The sequence below is a fragment of the Balearica regulorum genome, chromosome 5 (assembly GCF_011004875.1).
Source record: "Balearica regulorum gibbericeps isolate bBalReg1 chromosome 5, bBalReg1.pri, whole genome shotgun sequence".
Taxonomy (NCBI): domain Eukaryota; kingdom Metazoa; phylum Chordata; class Aves; order Gruiformes; family Gruidae; genus Balearica; species Balearica regulorum.
In genome coordinates, this window is record NC_046188.1 from 16,237,008 (window position 1) to 16,255,938 (window position 18,931).

Here is an 18,931-nt window from a genome sequence, read left to right on the forward strand (position 1 = left end):
AAATTCAATTCTCCAGAGCTCTGAATGCTCTGAAATCACAGAAGCATTTTGATCTGGGATTGTGATTTTTGGCCTATTTATCTCAACAGTGGAAATCATCCTTAAAAAGAATAATTTTCCAGATTCTGCTCTGTGATTAGCCACAGGAAACCCAGTCAAATTACACTGGATAAACGGACAAAGACAGAGCTATGTGAAATTAATAACTCTCAGCAGTCTGCAGAGAAATGTGAAGAGGATATTAACAATTGGAATTGCTTGAGAATAGCAAAACGAAAGCTTCCAATAATAGACAAAATACATAACAACCTATAGACTAAGGGCTCTTGTTTTCATTTGGTCCTAGGCACAAAGGCACATTTTCCCTTTATCTTCACATGGATGTACAGGGTGAGACCATAATGGCTGGCTGCTTCTATTCATTCTTGATTTGGGACTTATTACAGGCTGCTCAGCAGTTTGCTGGGATGCTGACTGCCCTCAAGTCCCATTACAAACAAGGATTTTGGAGAGGGGATCTCATTACTTCCGAGGTATCTATTACCTCACTTGCCTGCTGAAATGGCTAAATACATTATTTGTAGCAGACAAGTCTCTCTTTTGCTGTTGTTGCATCAGTTTCAAAATCTGTTGTTCAGTTTTGCATGTGTGTTGACGCAGAAATACATCCTCCTCCCTCATTTTATTTTAGGAGGATGTTAATGCTGTGGACAAACACAAACTCAGCTCTGCAGTTAAAAATATAACAGGAGTAGCTGTGTGGGTTTCCCCACTCAGTTCTCCTATCTAACGTGCTTTTGCACCCACTTGCATAATTGTTGAGCCTTTAGTCTCCCTGCTGTGGTGGCTGCACAGTTGCCGTGTTGAACTGCTGGCTGCTTAGAGCAAAAAATTTCTTAAGCGAGAGTTTGATTATTTGATATGTTGCTACAGATCCCTAGAGGCCATGGCTAGAAGAGACTCGTTAGGGCATCCAGTTTGTCTCCCTGCTTCAATAACTTTGCAGAGCACATACAGTATTGTTTCTTGTGTTTGTATGATGGAGTTTACAACATAGCTAGAGGTCTAACACTGCATATAGAAAGTGTTTTGCTTTGCCTACTACAGAACAAACTCCAATCATGATTTGTAACTGTCTTCTGTGCTAGATGCTTTTATTTGAAGCACAGATCTTCCTTAAGTGGAATCCTGCTCTCATGCTGATACATTTGTATACATGTGTATACATGTGTATATATATGTGTGTTTATATATACACGTATATACACAACTATACATGTATATATATACATATATATATACACACACACGTGCTCAGCAAAGCACAGAGCCCTCTTCTGCTTTTACAGAAGGGCTTCAGAGAACAGCTGTGGGGCATGCAGTTGGGCTTCCTCCTCACCCCTCAGTGAGTCACAGCAGTTATCCAACTGCCTGGCTCCAAGGAATGGAGAAGCTACAGCGCTCCAAGTCAAGCTCCATTGACAGTTCAGGGTGTAACATGTACCCACGTAAAGAAGCAGTAACACATTTCACAGGACTGTACATATGAAACATCCACCGCTCATCCACTTCTCTGCTCCCCTCTGTGTCTTCTCCGAACTTAATGATGGATGAGACCCCTTTTTCAATGGTTGACTTTAAACCTTCCCTGACTTCCCAGAAGATGGAAGTGGTGGTAGTGGATGAAGCCAGAACACAACATCCAAAACCATGCTGTGCATGTTATCACTATCAAAGTAGATCAGAGTTTGAACTAGCTCTGCCCACTGTGATTGAGGGCTCTTTAATACACCTGACAATATTCTGTACAGAGTCTCACATGTGATACCCTTGCACCTGCATCCTAAAACAAGTTTTTCTCAACAGAAAAGCTGCATGGTTAGTTGGCAGTTTAACTACGAGACAGGAAATGCCTGCACTTGCTGCCTGCACCCAGTTTGCCATGCCACCCTGTCAAGCCAATTACTTTAATTAAAGTTCTGTCTGGTCCTTCTTGACAACTCAGCCTCTAACGATGAAAATATGTATGATCTGGACGAGGGAGGCAGAACTCATTGTTTTCCAACACTCCTGCTATTGCTATCAATTTCACATGAAAGTAGGGCATTTTCTTTGGGAAAAGCCACACAAAAGTGTCACTTGGTTTCATTAGCAGAGTGGTGTGTCTTTGCTGTTTCCACTCTAAAGCTCTTCATGAGTGAAAAATTTAGTCCAATGCTTTGGGAGAGAAACACAAACATTGCTAATTGCACTTAGATTAATATTCTAGGAAATTTAAACAAAGCACTCTGCTGGCAAATTCATTAAGCAGTAGAATAATCCCATTGGGCAAGCAGCATAGTGTCAAACTGGTATTAATCATGGTGGAAATACTTTGCTCTTCATGCAAAACCAGTGCTGGCATGATCTGGCATAACTAGAGAGCCTACAGAATCACTGAAGAAAAGTCCATGAGTAATTGATACAAATTGCAAAGGGAAGAGAATATTAGAATATGGTTGGGGACAGTAGATTACATTAAGAAATATTTCCTTGGGTCCTACATGGTCGTACACCAGACTTTGTCCTGTTCGGTTTTGTGTTGGAAACTTCTCTGCAGCCGTCCAACCTCACTTAACAGCCTGATTTCCGCTCAGTGAGAATAAGGAGCAGTGTAAGAACAGGAAAGGTACACAATTTATGCAGATTTCCTGGTTTTTATTATCCTCTGCCTATAAAGGAATGAATAGCTATTTTAGGACAGTGAAAATCATAATTTTTGTATCATTCACTACAGCTATTCTATTAGAATTTGCTTTCTGTCCCACTGATTTTCCAGAACTGGGCTTCTCAAATTTCTTCCCAGCACAGATCTCATCTGTCCTGAACCATCTTCACAAAATCCTGCCTCCAAACAGGGAAATAACTACACATGGAAGCTCAGTTCTTCAAGTGAGTTGTCATTGTTTTTCTCATCCTCAAAATAACTCAGTTTCTTTTCTCCCCCCTGCTAGCTCTGTTTGCATCTTTCCAGCTTTAAAAGCCAGTTCATAGAGAGGGAAAAAAATACACACAATGACTACTGAGTGGTCATAAATACTGATTTGGGGCATGCTGCTTTGATTCAAGTAACTGTCCACCACCCCTGCAGGCAAATGGGTTTAAAGAGAAAAGAAGAAAATCTAAACCTCTCTATACATTGGGCAGCTTTAGTCCAGCCTCAAGCTCAGCAGCAGGCAAGTGTCAAAAATAGTCTCTGTGCCTGCAGACAAGGCTTTCTGGAATTAGGGTAGTAGCTGTATGAGACAGAAAACCTCTACAGTACATGCAGACTCAGAGGAAGAATGTGTCTGCTACTCTCAAAGTGCAGATGCTTTATGTATTTGTGTTTATTTTTTTAAGGGGGAAGAGGGAGATTTCCAACAGAGGTGATTTTTTTTTTTTCTTCCCTCAAGATTTTGTAATCTCTGAAGCAAGGGAGGCTGCAGCTTGTTTTGAAAAGATACAGCTCTTGAAAACGAACTGCTCATGGGAACAGTGAAAATATTGTCCCTCAACAGAACAAATAATCAGAGTTGTTACCTAAAGCAGGCTATATAAAAATCACTTCCAGGAGCCTCATCAGAACCCGGAGACATATTAGTACTGAAATATAAGCACTTGCATATCTGTCACTTACTACCTTTTTTGTGCTATTTCTACGCCAGCAGATACCTGACTCTTGCACTCCCTTGCGAGAACAGAAGTGTCCAATCTTTCTTTGAATTCTATTTTTCTCATAGACATCACTCACTGTTAATTAGCCTTCGCAATTTCCCCACATTCTTTTGATACACCAATAAGCTTATGAAAGCACATGGCTGCTGTGGGAAATCTGTTTTACAGTGAAATGAGCTGAAAAGCATGATATTTGGCCTTTGTTTCCTGGAAGGGACACATCTACAAACTGCTGTCACTGCAATCCAGTACCTCTAGCCAGAAATGGGGGCTTGTGCTGCTGCTCTGTTTACCATCACCTCCTCTGGAGTGCAGAGGGTCTGCAGACCAGCCACACCTTGCAATAGCTGTGCCTCTTCCTGCAAACAGCAGACAAGTTTAGCATCGATTCATCGATTATCAGATCCCGTAACTGATACTGGAAGGCAAGTGTTAGATAGCATGCATCTGCCTGTCATAGCTTTAAGACTCGTGATTTTGAACACAGCCTAGTAGCGTATGCACGAGCTTGGGGCTGACACAATGAACTTGTACTTCATCAGAACTGAGCCAATGCTGACTATTTAGTCCATCTGGAAAACTAAGATATCCAGCAAATATGACATAGAACAATTTCATACAACATTATACTACAGTAAAAAATGCACGGAAAAAAAGCTGACAAAATGCAGAACAGCTGCTAGAAAAAGCTAAACAGTAGAAAATAAGCACTTTCTATATAAATCTCACTTTCGCTTTGTATTTACTATACCCATGTTGGTCTCTCTTTTATTACATTTCTATACAAAACTGGTATTGGCTCTGTTCTCAATTAAAGCTCTCACCTCCATACAATTTGCAATCGCATCCAAACTTTCCACCATTAAGATTCAAGATGATTAACTTGCATTTGATTTCCATGACTGTGGCAGCACTTAATCAACAAAGTCCCTACCTATATGTATTTATATAGATATACATGTATATATACACACATACATACATACATACACATGACAGATACTGTTGCAGTTATCCTCTCTTCCAGTGTTTGGAGTGACAGTCATCCTAGAAAGTGAAGGCATACACAACTCCCACAACCACAATATTTCCAATTGTTGCTATTATTGCAATCCATAACAATATGGCATCATTTGAAGAACGGGATGTCTCTTCTGGTGGATTCTGCACGGAAGAAGCTGCATGGACATTGGCTGATGAGTTAAACAAGGAGTACTCTGTACTAAAGTCCTCGTTGGGTGAGTCCATAAAGGCTCCTCCCATAACAGGAAGCTGTGAAGAAAGATAAGGCAAAATTAGTTTGATGGCCAGTATCGGTATTTGCTTTGTCTCAAAGCCATTATAAAACAGCAACCACTAGCAAACCTGCAAAATTACTGAGATTTCATGTACACAGTGCTAACCTGTCAGGAAAACCACAGATACACACTTCAAAGTATTTCTTCCATTTCTGTTAGAATCAATATTATTGCAGAAAACCTATGTGTATTACATGGAATATACATAAGAGCTAGCATAAAGGCCCCAAGTCCACCTAAGTAATTATATGCATTTAGAAAGAAGACATACAGCTATCCACAAAGCACTCACATACCGAAATGTAAGTTTACAGCAACACGATTGTTTTGTGACTACCAGCAATGGAATCATACTGCACAAAGCCAACAAGCATGCCTGGCTCACTGCAGAACATCTGTTTCATTTATCTATAAATGCTCAGGACACACACTGCTGAATACCCTGTAAAAATCCAAGTATCTGCTCAGCAACCTCAGGAACTGCAACTGTTACATACTGCAGGAACAGCATGAGCAGCGTGGGTATCCTCAAGTCCCAAGTCTCTACAGTACTCAGTAACTAAAAGTCCCCGAGGATTGTAGCAGGTAAGTAGACCAAATCCATGGCATTCCTGGGGGAAAAAAACAACCAGAGCCCTATGTCCAAATCTCTGCCAGCCTGACCAGAAGGGAAAACTTCCATCATTGTGTTGATGACTGGTTTGATCTTGAGCAATGAGTAACACCTCAACATCAGTGCATCCTACCTACACTCTCCTTTCTGATCTGGTAGAATTCCAGTGTTTCAAGGAAAGCTGAAAAAAGTCTGGGAAGGTTCTCCTTAAAACATACCCTTGCTGCAACACCAACCAACCTTTCCTTCCCCACAGTGGTTCCCATGCTGCTGCTGTCACCTTCCAACCTTTAGATCCAATTACAATCTCCTGTTTCACACACTACTTGTAAGTGCTTTTGGGTTTTTGGCATTACTGTTTTTTGCCTTTCTCAATAGGGCTTTCTTCTTCAGCTGAAACCCTCTGGCTCTGTAACAACAAATAAAAAATCTTCCTGCTGTTATACTAGTAGAATAGTTACTACTAGTAGTACCATTATAACTTCAACAGTACTGTTGAAGTCACCATGGCCTGTGAGTAAGAGGAACCAACCTTTCGTTCAGTCACATCACAGAAGGCTGCTAAATCAGTCCTAAATTACCATGCCCAATACTCACTGGGCTGAACAATCTGTATTTTTTAACACCTTGTCCTTCAACTCCCACATCACATTTTGACTCTCCCAGTAACCTCTCCCTTTGGTACCAAACTACACCCCTTCTCGCTGTGTGCTGCTTTGGCGACTGCTAAACAGGACTGGATTTGAGGATAAACCACCTGTCGTCTCCACAGTGGTGGCTGAAATCTATAAATTAGAGTGAAGAATGTGAGAAGCTTGAGAATAAAGTAGATATTTTTGCTTGCTATCCATAACAGCTTACAGAGCTATAAAAGACAAGACCTTCTTTCAAAGCTGACTGCTGAACAAATTTCATCTGTAGTAGAAAATACCATGTCACATTCAAAATGAAACAGGGAATGATGAAAGACCACAATGGATATGTCATGCTGCCTAATCCACATTAAATAAAATTATCTTTGAAATCAAATATGATTAGACAAAAGCAGTTTGCAAGAAACCAAACCGGAAATTGCAAAAGTTAAGTTTGATACATTCCCCCTGCATCAAAGACTTTACTGCCAGTTTCAACACAGGATGTGTTTTAAAGAGAGCAAAAGCTTCCATTTCACAAGCTCAGCTTGATGTTTTGAATCCAATTCCACTGGACTTTTTTATGTCTTGGGATTTTACAAGGAAAACATTGCTCAGTTTAGTTAGTTTTTTTACGTAGATTCCCATGAAAGGCAATTCTGACTTCAAACACTTGTGACAAGTATTTTTGCAGTGATGTTGTCATTTGACAGCTATGGAGACAGTAGTTAAAGATCTTTGCTGCAAACGATGGGCATATATTTACCATACTGGCAGCAAAATGCTCAATCTGAGGTGCTTGTCTCCTTAGCAAACCATTTTAAGGAATGGTTTAAGGGAGGGTCCATTTAGGATGGTCAATTCTGCAAAACCTTTCAACTGGAACAACCATCCAAAATACAGAGGTACACATGTATGTGTATGTGCCCAAGATGGTGGGAGGTCATGAGCACTGTTTTGGTGAGTGATACCTGTTTTTTGGGCCACACAATCTGTGCTCTCAATGAGTTATTTGAAGTGACAAGCTTCCACCCTGTTAGTCCAACTGGTGCTGTCACAGAGGCAGGGAGCATTCATGTAGCAGCACAGCTACACACCATACTGCAAATGATGTCAGATCTGAATCTCCTCGTACCATCTATGGCTCAAACAAGCTGTTTGCACCATCTGAAGCGCACACATGGTGAAACAGCTCATCTGAATCTCCGAAAGGCTTGCGATGACCTGATATAAAGCCCTGACATTCAGCACCTGGCACAGGCTCTTTCTGTAAAATTGGCTTCCAGTTTTGCTGTTTGTAGGTCAGTAGCACTTCACCGCAGATCTGGAAATAAAGCTTACTGCCAATTTCCATTTGCAGAAATTGTCTCTTACTAAATGTGTATTCCCCCCCTTCTCACTGCTAAAATGGCCTCACATAAGAGCACAGGAATGGACACATGGTGTCAGACACAAAGTCCATCTCCCTTGTGCGTGAGCTCCAACAGTGGCCATAAATAGATGCTTGGGAAAGACTAAGAGCACAAGACAAGTGTATCTGATACTACCCCTTAACAATTCACAGCTTCCAACTGTTTTCACCTTAGAAGTTCGTAAGCCAGATGCTATTGCTATGGGTTTAATAACTTGCAAAGAATTTTGCTACCATCAACTTGTCCAGCCTCCACCTGAGCTCATCTGAAGCTGAGCATCCTTCTTAGTCTAGCCTCTTACTTGCCACTTAACAGTAAGGGTTGCCCAGCAATTCGAGTCACATATATATCATCCTTCAGAGATATGCCTGCCTCTCCACTGGAGAGAGGGAAGCATGGATGAGTAATATCAACTGGCAATCTTCTTTTTTGGTAGATTAACTTCAGTGAGATGAATATCACCCTCAATCTTGATGTCTTTGTTCTCCCCAAAGGTACAGTATCTTCCCTCTGCAGTCTTATTTGAGATATTACATTAAAGGCTGTGAGACATCCAGACCTGACACTAACGGGAGTTGTGAAGTGCCTCTGATAAACAGTAGGCTAAGGATAGAAAGCCTGCAATGCTTTCTGTGCTTACTCTATTTCTCTGTCCGTGCCTCTACAAAGCCAATACACACCAAATTACCTCAGCCAAAAACTTCACCCACCCCATTACAGTGACCTGCAGTCTGGTTTAGCCTCAGAGGGATTTTATCATTCAGGCAAAGCTGTGCAGAGCCTGTGCCACCCTCCCCAAGAGCGAGGAGGCCAGAGCAAAGGGTTAACTGGGAAACGCAACCATGAGGGACATGGCAGGAGCAGATGGCGAGAAGGAATGCGGTAGCACTGTTAGGAAATGAAACTCTTTTCCTAGTGACTATGTCGATATTGTTAAGTAGCACTAATAGTACGTCGCCTGCTAAATGGCTTCTGGGACTGGCAAAGAAAGAATTCAAATCATTAAATAGCAACAGGCAGAAAACCAAACAGCAAAATGTCAAGTGGTAATGAGAACACCCACAGCGCTGAATACCTCCTACTGACATGCAAAAGGATGCTTTAGGGTCACGAGGAGGAGAACGAGACTCTTGAACAGTTAAGTGATACACTTTCCAGTTAGCAGAAAGATCCTATTTTATAATCAAAATGATTCACATGAAGGAAAAACAACCCATCAGGTACTGGCCACTGATACTCTAAAAATGATAGCTTGCTTGAGAGTCTAGTGTCTGTCATTTTTTCATAGTCAGCTAGAGAGGTATAACATTCCTGCTACCTTACTGGGAAACCAGGCTTGGCATAGATATTTGAAAGCATAGCTGAATTTTCTAGTAGCCATTTTCCAGAAATTAGGAAACCTCAGCAGTGGCTTTAACAGATGTGCTGTATCTTGGCCCTGGCCTCACCACACACCTCTCTGGGAAGGGGATGCTGAGAGGTGAACACAGAAAGTTATTATTTCCTTCTGCCCCTGCAGTGCATATTTGTATCTAAAAACCTTCTAGCTGCAATGACAAATCAATCTAATGCAGCTGCCAAAGATGGCAGCAATATACAGGTTTGCAAAAGCATCATAACCATTTTAATTCTTAAGCTCTTTTAAATAAATGTTTTGCACTAAAAAGATACCCTACATGACCAATATTCTCCCCACAGCAACTCTCTTGTGTCTCACAGACACATGCATATATATATTCTCCTCATCTAAAGCATGCACTATTATGTAAATGAAGACGTCCTGGCTACTATTTATTTAATGGTAATATCTAGAGAACTAAGTTCTTCTGTCCACCATTTGCCAGAATATCACCCTACTACATACAATGTGAGGACTGGGTACACAGTGACAATCAGGACATTTATTCCATGTTCACTGGAAGTGGATTAGTTTAAATGCATTAAACCCCCACAACCAGAACTAAAGGGCACCTAAGGCAATCTAATTTAATTAAATAGGTCTAATTTTGAATAGGGAAGATCCGTGCAAATGCTTTATGCAGTTAACTTCAAATTCTCATTTTAATTAATTTAGATCCCTGCTTCATCCTGAAATCACAATCTCAGGTTGACAAGCTTAGGAAAAACAGCTGCTTATTTTCAAAATATAGTTGCCAAAAATGCTCACCCTACCAGTGGCAATGGAAAATCTTTATCCAATTTGGAAACATCAGGATTTCATCTGTTATTTTTAATCTCATTAAAACCTCTGTATTCTATCGTACATCGATGTCCACTTTTCTTCCAATTGACAATATTCCTAAGACTGGTGTATTACTTCCTCTGCTGCTTTCCTGATTTATGTTAGGCTAGGTGTCATGTCTTTGTCCTTTTAGATGAGATCAATGTTCAAAATTGTTCCTTATCAGCAGTACCTCAGAAGCCAGAGGTGCGAGTTTCAGTCTTGCTGTTGAACCACACTAAGAGTTACCTTGACCAACTGGTGTCTAGATATTTGGGATGGAACAGCCAAAGATGACCAGAGCTGCAGCAGACACTTCAAATCTGAGTTTGCTCTTGGCTGTAGAAACTGGTTTGCCTTAACTAAGGTATTCCAATGGGGAGCTAAGCTCAGCTAGATCTTTCTCCGTAAGCACAGCTACCCAAGCACCTTATATGAGAACATGTCTTGTGCAGACTGAGCACCTCTCTGTGAAAAGTTATTTCACTAAATCAGCTGCAAGAAACAGTGAAAATTACCTACATGAAGGTAAGTGGGTTTACTCTTATTATTTCACTCTCATATTTCTGCATAGCTAGCATCCAAAATACCTTACTGAAAAATGTGCTGTAATTCTATTCCCACAATTTACATCTGCCTAGTGCCTCCTTGAAATAGCTTTTATTATTTCAAAGAACCCTACTGCTTTTATACTATTATTCTCAACCAACTGCAGTTGCATTTCATCTTCCAAAAGTGGAGACTGAGAACAAACAAAAGTCTTTTTATTACTGACAAGTGTCAAATGGAAGCAGAGAAGGAGTTTCTCATCCTGTCCCGAGTTCCTCCTCTTTCCAGCCAATGCCAGCAATACTGCATTAAGGAAAAGAGCAAGCTTTGTCAGCGTTGAACAGAAATGCAAACAACCTGTATGAGGAAGCTGCAAATCTGTCACATATAATTTAAATTGTGAAACTGTATACTCTAAATTGGAGGGGGTTGGGAACATCACAAAAGCGTGCAGGGCAATCAAGCAAATGAGCTTTAAACTGTCTGGATGTGCCAGGAACAACCATTCTAGCAGCAATACTAGCTGACCTGCCACATAACCAATACAACTGAGACTAGCATCCTATTGTGGACACCATGCTGGGGAAGTAGAAGACGCCTGGGTCCCATTTACATACAGTTATAACTTTCATGCTACCAGGAGCACATACACATAAAAGAAAAAATACAAACAGAGGGAAGCAGAAAGGCGAGTATTTATCAGTATGGAAAGACTCAGCAGGAGGCTATAAAACTAACCATCAGTGTTATCATAAGTAGGAGCTATTCGAATCTGTTTACAATTTCCAAAAATGGCAAAACAGAGGATCTTTTCACACCATGTGTAGTCACACTGGGAAACTCAGAGAGAACAGGAATTCATTTAGAGATAAGAGCAACCTGCAGAGCTGTATCAGTTTAATAATAAACATGATTCTGGAAGGGCTTCAAACACTAAGCTTCTGAGTTTAAAGTCTTTAATTATATGTGAGAAGAAAGAGGTGCTGATTATCCCACCTATCAGAGGGTTTCTTGCACAACCTTCTGATATTTTTGGCACTGGTAACTTCAAAGCCAAACTACTGAATTCAACTGGACTTACACGGTCTCCTGTGTAAGTCCTCCTCTGATCCAGGCTGGCAATTCTTTTCTGGTGTCAAGTTCCTCTAATACAAAAAATTATTATTTTTTTTTTTTTTTTAAAAAAAGAACAATCTGGGGGAAAAGAAAGGAACACTGCCTAAGGCATAATGTTTTAATGTCTCAAGCGACAGCTTTGCTGTAAAGACACAAGGAGATACTGCTGACTGGAAGCAAGCACACAGCTACACGGCATCAGTGGAAGTTTCGGTTGTTCTTACGCAGAAAGTAAGCGGCTCTCCATGTGCCAGAGGATAAAAGAGAAGAGTAACACAAGGTGGTTGTAATGACATTTCACATCTGCGAGTGGAAAAGGCATTCCCACCATAAATAGGAAAGTCAAATGATGAGGTGTAAGTGGAAAACCACAGAGCAGAGCTCAAGTGGGTGTATAGGAAAAAACTGAACGAAGCCTAATTGCATTTCTCAAAGTGAAAAAGGGCTGCACAAGCCCTTCCTCCACCATGATCTCTGCAGCTGTGTTAGTCTCTGACAAAATGTGGATGCGTCATTACCAATTTACTGTTGTGGTCAAAGAATCTTGGTAGCAGAGAAGGGGGCTGACCTTCATATTCTTTTGATTTTCCTTCTGCTCCCTCTCAAGATGCTTAGGCTATTCGCAGCGGAGAAGGATGGGAATTGGCAGCCATTCACAGTAATGGAAGAAAGGTTACAATTTCATAAACTAGAAATAACTTGAGATGAAAAATTGTTTAAATCATTAGACTTTAGGCATGGGCAAAAGCAATGATTTTGTAAATGACTGTATCCTTTAGTGTTCAGTAATCAGGATGCTTCTCACAGAGACTAAGAATTTCAAGGGGTAGGTCTTAGGGGCTAGAACTAGAAGGATGCAACATTTTGGACATCATCTTACTCCTCTAGAAAAAAAAATAATTACATACAAATTCCCCTATATTGCATATGCTGACCACTGTTCAAACCAAAACCCAGTAGCAATAAAAAAAATCTTGCACGCTAGCTCCAATCCCTGCTACACAGCCCATGAAAAATTAATTGGCTGAGGTTTGCCTAAACCACACTAACAGGCATAATACAGCTTAGCTCTATTTCATCAGAGAAATTACTTACTATTCCATGCAGACTCAAAAGCTTTCAAACTATACATCTGATGTATTTTACACAGTGATGGTTGTACTACAAAAACAGGTTGGGATACATTTGCCTATTGAGAGAAGTAATCACTACCATTGCAGCTCTGCTGTACCTAATGATATGATATGATATGATGATATAATATGATATGATATGAATGCCTTTTTTTCAGCACCTTTGAGACAGCCACCTGGAATCTATCCTCAAATACGATAACATAAGAGTTAGGTCAGTCTGTCCCACCCCCATCATAATACAAACCCCCTAGGAAAAAATTATTCTATGATGATTTCCAAAGATTAATTCTCCCATGGAAAATATTTGCAGGCATCAAACTGAAAGCCTCAGAAGGGACATTAAAGCGATTTAATAGTCTGCAATTTTATTTCACCGATATGTCATTTTTGTCCAACATTTTTTTCCTCTTTATTTTTTTCTTTCCCTTTCATTCTCATGTTTCATTACATTTTCAAAAACAAAAAAAAGGGGAGGGCACTGAGGTACGCTAACAGAATATCTGAGGTTTATCTCTCATGTCTTACTTCAAGCTATTTTTTTTGCTTGCTTGGCACCTAGTTCAAGACACACAAGCCTAAGAGTCAACAAAACCAATGTATTCCAGTTGAGATGATAGACAAAAAAAGGAGAAAAAGCTGAAACAGTGTTAGCCCTCTTCACGTCTGGAGACCTTAAGGATATCAGCTGGCACGAAGGTCAAGTATATGGTACAGAGCAGCTTCTGGGAAGAAAGGAGAACTGCCAAATGTTTTCCTTACTGTGTACACTTCATTTGATTGAATACCAACATCTGGCAGGCTGCCATACTTCTTGATCCCATCAGGCTCAACATGTGGCTCAAACAACCTATAGACTGCACATCCTCCTTAACTTATTCTGTAATGCTTCGGTAGTGGTTTATACCTGAAGAAGAAAACAGACAAATTTGCTTAAAAATTAATTCTATTCTCTTGCATTTTTGTCTCATAAGTGAGCTAATCACAGCATACACAAGAGAATAAAAATTAGAGGGTGAAAAAATGTTCACAATTTCCTAATTTCTAGTATTTCAAGAGTAGTACTCATCATGCTAAGAAAAGTTTCTTCCAACATAACCACTTGTTGAATATCATGAAGAGACTAAAAGCTTGATCACCGTAAATCCTGAGTGGTTAAGAACTGTGCCACCAGGCAACTATTTCAACTATCTTCTAGGATTTACAGTTCCCACAGCAAAGCCTGAGGAAGAGAAGTAACATGTTTCTCATCCACTTTGGCGCAAAGTCAGCAGGCATAGTGGGAACACATTTCACATATGGCCTAAAATAAGCCTGGATCACTTTGCTTTGAAGTAAAAGAGGAGCACCCATATGGGACATTTCACTGGCTCTGTTGGGGAAGCAGAAATCTTCATCAAAGTGTGAGAATAGCCATCATCATAGCCAAATATTCCGTATGTTCCCACAAACCCTTTTTCTCACAACCTTGGTTTTGCTTATGTATTAAGACCATCAAGGGATGATTAAGTGTGGCTGAACTAGACAGCAGCTGATGACATCTTTATCACGCCAAACAAAACCAGAACAGCCAAGCCATCTGTGTTTGTGTGCTTATGTTTAAGATTGTTCAAACAGTTCAGAGCACATTATGGAAAAATATAATAAATTATACATTGATTCTTTCTCTCTAGATAAGCATGTCTATATATGTGTAGGCAAAATAGCACTCCTTAGTGGCTGACATATGCACAGGATGGGCAGAAATCAATGTATAATTTATTATACTTCTATTTGCAATTCGATATTTGTGCTTTGAACTCTTGAAGTTAGTGGGGCTGCACAGGATAATTAAAGACATGAATATGTAGCAGCTTTCCTCGGGAATGAATTTTTTCCTACGCAAAAGTGATTTCTGTAAAAGCTTCTTCAGTTATTCTTGTGTTATGGAAGACTGAGCAGGGAACAAAGAAAATAAAGTAAAAATGTATTGTAGTTGCATTTTACCACCATTTTATTCCATGGAATCTCAACTATGGAATCACTACTGCCCTGGAGAGCTGGAACAGTTCAGAGAGAAGGAGTAATTCAGTGTCCTCCCATGCCTTATAAAAGGTGCAAGTTTGCACTCCACCAGTGTCTTAGGATTAGTAAATACATAGAGTCTTCCTCAAACTTCAGATGGTCAAAGCAACAAAACAGCTAAGGGAGACCTTAGTGCTTTAAGAGACAAAGTTCAGACTGAAGCAAGCCAAATACACACACATACCGTTGGATTGCTACTCCCTTGTACATGCACATACGTGCCTACATGCACAATTTTGTGGTGGTATCTTACCCCTACAGATGGTATTTTGAAGTAATCAATCTGGCCAAAAGCAGTCTAAGGTTGAGAATAAACTTCAACAACTGGAACGCAAAAAGTAAGCTAAAACATTAGGTAAGTGAACTGCATCAAAAGCCAAATCTAATTAAGCCCTTAGTACAAGTCCTACAAAAACAGTCGCAACAAGTCCCTGGCAGAAGCGTGACACTCCCGGCTACAGGAGACCATAGCACGTGCATGGCAGTGCAGTTGCCAACACAACCGAGGAGCTGGCTGGGTTCTTCAGTCCAAAGCTTACGTACCTAGGTAAATAATGAACTCACTGATCTAGATTATAATACTTTTACCCATGCTGAGGTTTTATTTATGACTTCACTGAAGGCAAATTAAGTAAAATATCATAATGTCATTTTTTTCATGGCATTAATGAGTGTATGATAAAAAGATTAAATGATGGAGATAAAAAATGGAGAGGTCCCAAAGGTTCTCATCGAGGAGCCACTGGTTCTAATACAGGTGCAACTCAGATAAAATGGCGGTTTGGGATATCCCTGCAGCATTTAGTCCAGCCTTTGAACTCAGATGAACTGCCTAATAATAAGGGAGACCTCTTAAAGGTAACAGGCAAAGGAAATTTGATCCTAAAATATCCTGGAGGTTGTTGCTTGCTCAGGGGAAAGAGGGCTCTCCCTCACCCCAGCCGCCTGACAGCTATCCACCTACCTGCAGAGGGGCTTACTCCAGCCACGCTGAAGTCTTCAAAATTGCAGCTCAAGCCTTTGTCAAGCTGAGCATCATTTGTCAAAAATCCAACACAGGAATATTAATAGGCAGCATGGGAGTCTTTCAGTAACAACAGTGCAAATATCTAGTACTTGTAAAAATGCAAGCATCCCTTTCATCTTTAATCACCTGTATTTTGAAATGCTGGACTGAAGATCTGCATTTCAAAAGTATCTCCAAGAGACTTATACGTCCCACACCACTATTCTGTGTCTTGCATAAATAAATCCATAACACAACAAGGTACCGACAGCTCAGGAAGAAAAGTCACAAACAAAAATGCTTACAACACATGCCCCAAGAAACAGTTAAAGCCATCAGCAGAAAAACACAAAGAGAGGTTCACGCCATCTGGTTTGCACCCTCAGAAGCAGTCTCCTTAAAAACATTCCAAAACTCACCATGCAGTCAAAAGGAGGCAAATTTAGGAATTTAAACCAGACATCAAGATCTCCCTTGGGAAGACACCTATTTTTTTCTGTTGGCAATATAGAGGAATGTAAGTACTTACTCTTGAGGGAGTGCACACATTGTTCATTTGCAACTTTATACGAGAAACTTTTACCTTGCAGGTGCTGATAGAAACTTATTTCCTACTACCATTACATTTAAGGCTTTAGAGTTACAGAAAAGAAGTAGGTGACACACATAGATCTAAAATTATCTACATAGACCCATCTTAAAGGTACCTAAACCAATAAACTAGTATTGTAAGAAATGCCAGAGAAGGTAAAGATTTTTTAAAAGAAATTATCATTTTTTTAAAGCAATTCTGCATTTTGTCATTTTGAAAAATGCCCTGCAAATCACAAGTCCTTTTGTAATACGACTTGTATATAATTGTATACAATTGTAATATGAATTGAAATATGATTGTACACTGAAAGCATGGTCAAAGGGACAAAAGCAAATAGAGGACCGTAATAAATAGATGACCATGTTCACCCAAGTTAAAATGAAGTCAAGTTAGAAAGTTTAAAACATTCCAAATAAACCGATGTTTTCTATATATTTTTTTGTAGGCCCGAACTCAGGACAACCTTTTATGCAAAGTTTCTCCAAGACCTAAGTAAGATCTTTGCGCTCCATAAAAGCATGGATGTTGCTCTGATTGCTTTCCTCCTAGCACATTCAATACCTGATCCAGTTCTCCCTTGAAAAGAAATTGGAAACCATGCCATAATATCATAATACACTTCCTGACTGAAGAGACTGTACAAAATCAATCTCTGCATTACATCCTTAAAGAAGAACATAATTCCTTTCATCTGTGGTTTACTGTTACTTGAAGTTCTTCTAAATTATGGAAAGACATTATTTATTTATTGGCAAGTACATAGAATTAATTACAGAATAAAAACACATTTAATCCATCCTGTTGCTCAAGCAGCATCATGGAAATGTAACTGATAAAACGCAGTACATCATTGATGCAAGAAGAGTGCCCAGTTTAGAGATTCACCACCAGCTACACAAGAATAAGCTCCAGCTCAGCTCAGGAACAAGTAACTTAAGAGAAGTGGGAAATTTAAAATACTAAAAAAATCTTCCAAGCTTGGCTTGTGTGGAAAACTTGCAAATCTCTTTTGAACCTTTTATTTCCAGATTGCTGGTATGAATTCAAGTTAAGTCAGTGAAACAAACAAACCAAATTTAAGAGATGAGTACGACATGGTTTCAGGCCAATTCCAAACCACAATCCATTACAGTACAATCTAGATGGCCTGTAGAAGCCAGTGGAAAAGCTCTACTGGCTTCAAAGCAGAAACAATAGTGACTGTAGGCAACCACCCAATTGGAAAAGAATACTTTGAGACATACTGGGCACAAAGGGCAAGAAGGCTGGTGCTCATCAAGAAACTCTTATTTGCATCCTTGCTATTGCCTGAGTCAGTACCTTCAAAAATTTACTTTTCTCTGTAATTCAGAGAAATGTAATTCAGCTTCTTTCATCACTTTTTTTTTTTTTTTCTTGTTCTTACTTCTTCATGAAAGTACAGGGGTTTTTGGCAGAACGGTTGAGTTTCACTGCAGTTTCACTTAGTTTTAGTTTACACAAAGCCTGCCACAGTGAGGTCTTGCCTAGGCACTTTGACTACAGTGTAATTAATTTACAACTATAACTAGTAATTGGAACTGTCAGTGGCTCTTTATACCAGGAGCCAATGCAGTGTAAGCAACCAACTGCTGTCAGATGTCCTTTATCTATGCATGGCATATCCATGTCTGCTATATGCATGAGAAATTCAAACCAGTGAATTCACTGAACCCAACTCTCCTCTTTGCAATAGTTTTATATTGACATTTACTGCAATAATACCAGTTTGGGGGAATTATAAGCAAAAAATCACACCTGAAATTTTTCACCTGATTTATATTAGGAAACACAGCCATTCAGAACAACCTGAAACCATAAAGGATTCTCCTTGGGAAAACCTTGAAGACATTCAAGAAGGTAGAGTTCCATTATCCTGAAGTGAGTATCTGGACAAACCTGTTTGACTCAGCCTGTGATTGAAAACACACTTACATGAAACACACATACAACAACAAAAAGCAGCAAGTCAAACTCCTCAGAAGGACCACAAGAAATGTGACTGCAATCCCTAAGAAGGACTGGGTGCCTGTAAATAAAAGAGCAAATGCAGCACGGTTAAACTTTAATTATATTTGGCTCCCTCAAAACAGATGCTCACAGACAGATTTCTGTTTCACCCACTAATGACTGTCATACACAATCATGTCACTGATTTCAGAGGGCTGCAGGGTTTACACGGTTGCAGGCAAAACTGACAAGACACAACTAAAGAATATTCACAAAATCCAACACCCTGCTTCGTCCAACAGGGATATTCAGATACTGTGGTGGAGATAAGAGAACCAGACTGTGCCACGCCATTTCAGGAAGAGGAATAATTGTCGGACTGTGCTGGTGCCTGTTATAGCTTCTGCATGTAAAAGCAATGGCCCTCCTGACTGTAGCTTGGGAAGCCACGGTGTGCTCCTCCTCTTCACTATCTGGTCTGGGTTTCTGGATCATCACATAATGCTGAAAGGATAACAGGAGGTAGTGGTACGAGAAGGCAGACACAGATAGGCAGGGGGACAGAAGGACAAGGTACATCACAAATATGTGCACAGGAAGGCAATCTGTTGGGAAGTCATATATGCCC

General features: G+C 40.0%; 1 protein-coding gene across 1 annotated transcript in view; it reads right to left on the reverse strand.

Moving 5' to 3' along the window:
- Positions 1 to 1,313: 1,313 nt before the first annotated feature.
- Positions 1,314 to 18,931, reverse strand: part of C5H14orf132 (chromosome 5 C14orf132 homolog) — a 38,981-nt gene continuing 21,363 nt past the window's right edge. Inside the window, exon 2 of the mRNA XM_075753009.1 lies at positions 1,314 to 4,968. Coding sequence (XP_075609124.1) covers positions 4,744 to 4,968 — 225 coding nt within the window. The 3' untranslated portion in view covers positions 1,314 to 4,743. The remainder of the gene's footprint in view (positions 4,969 to 18,931) is intronic.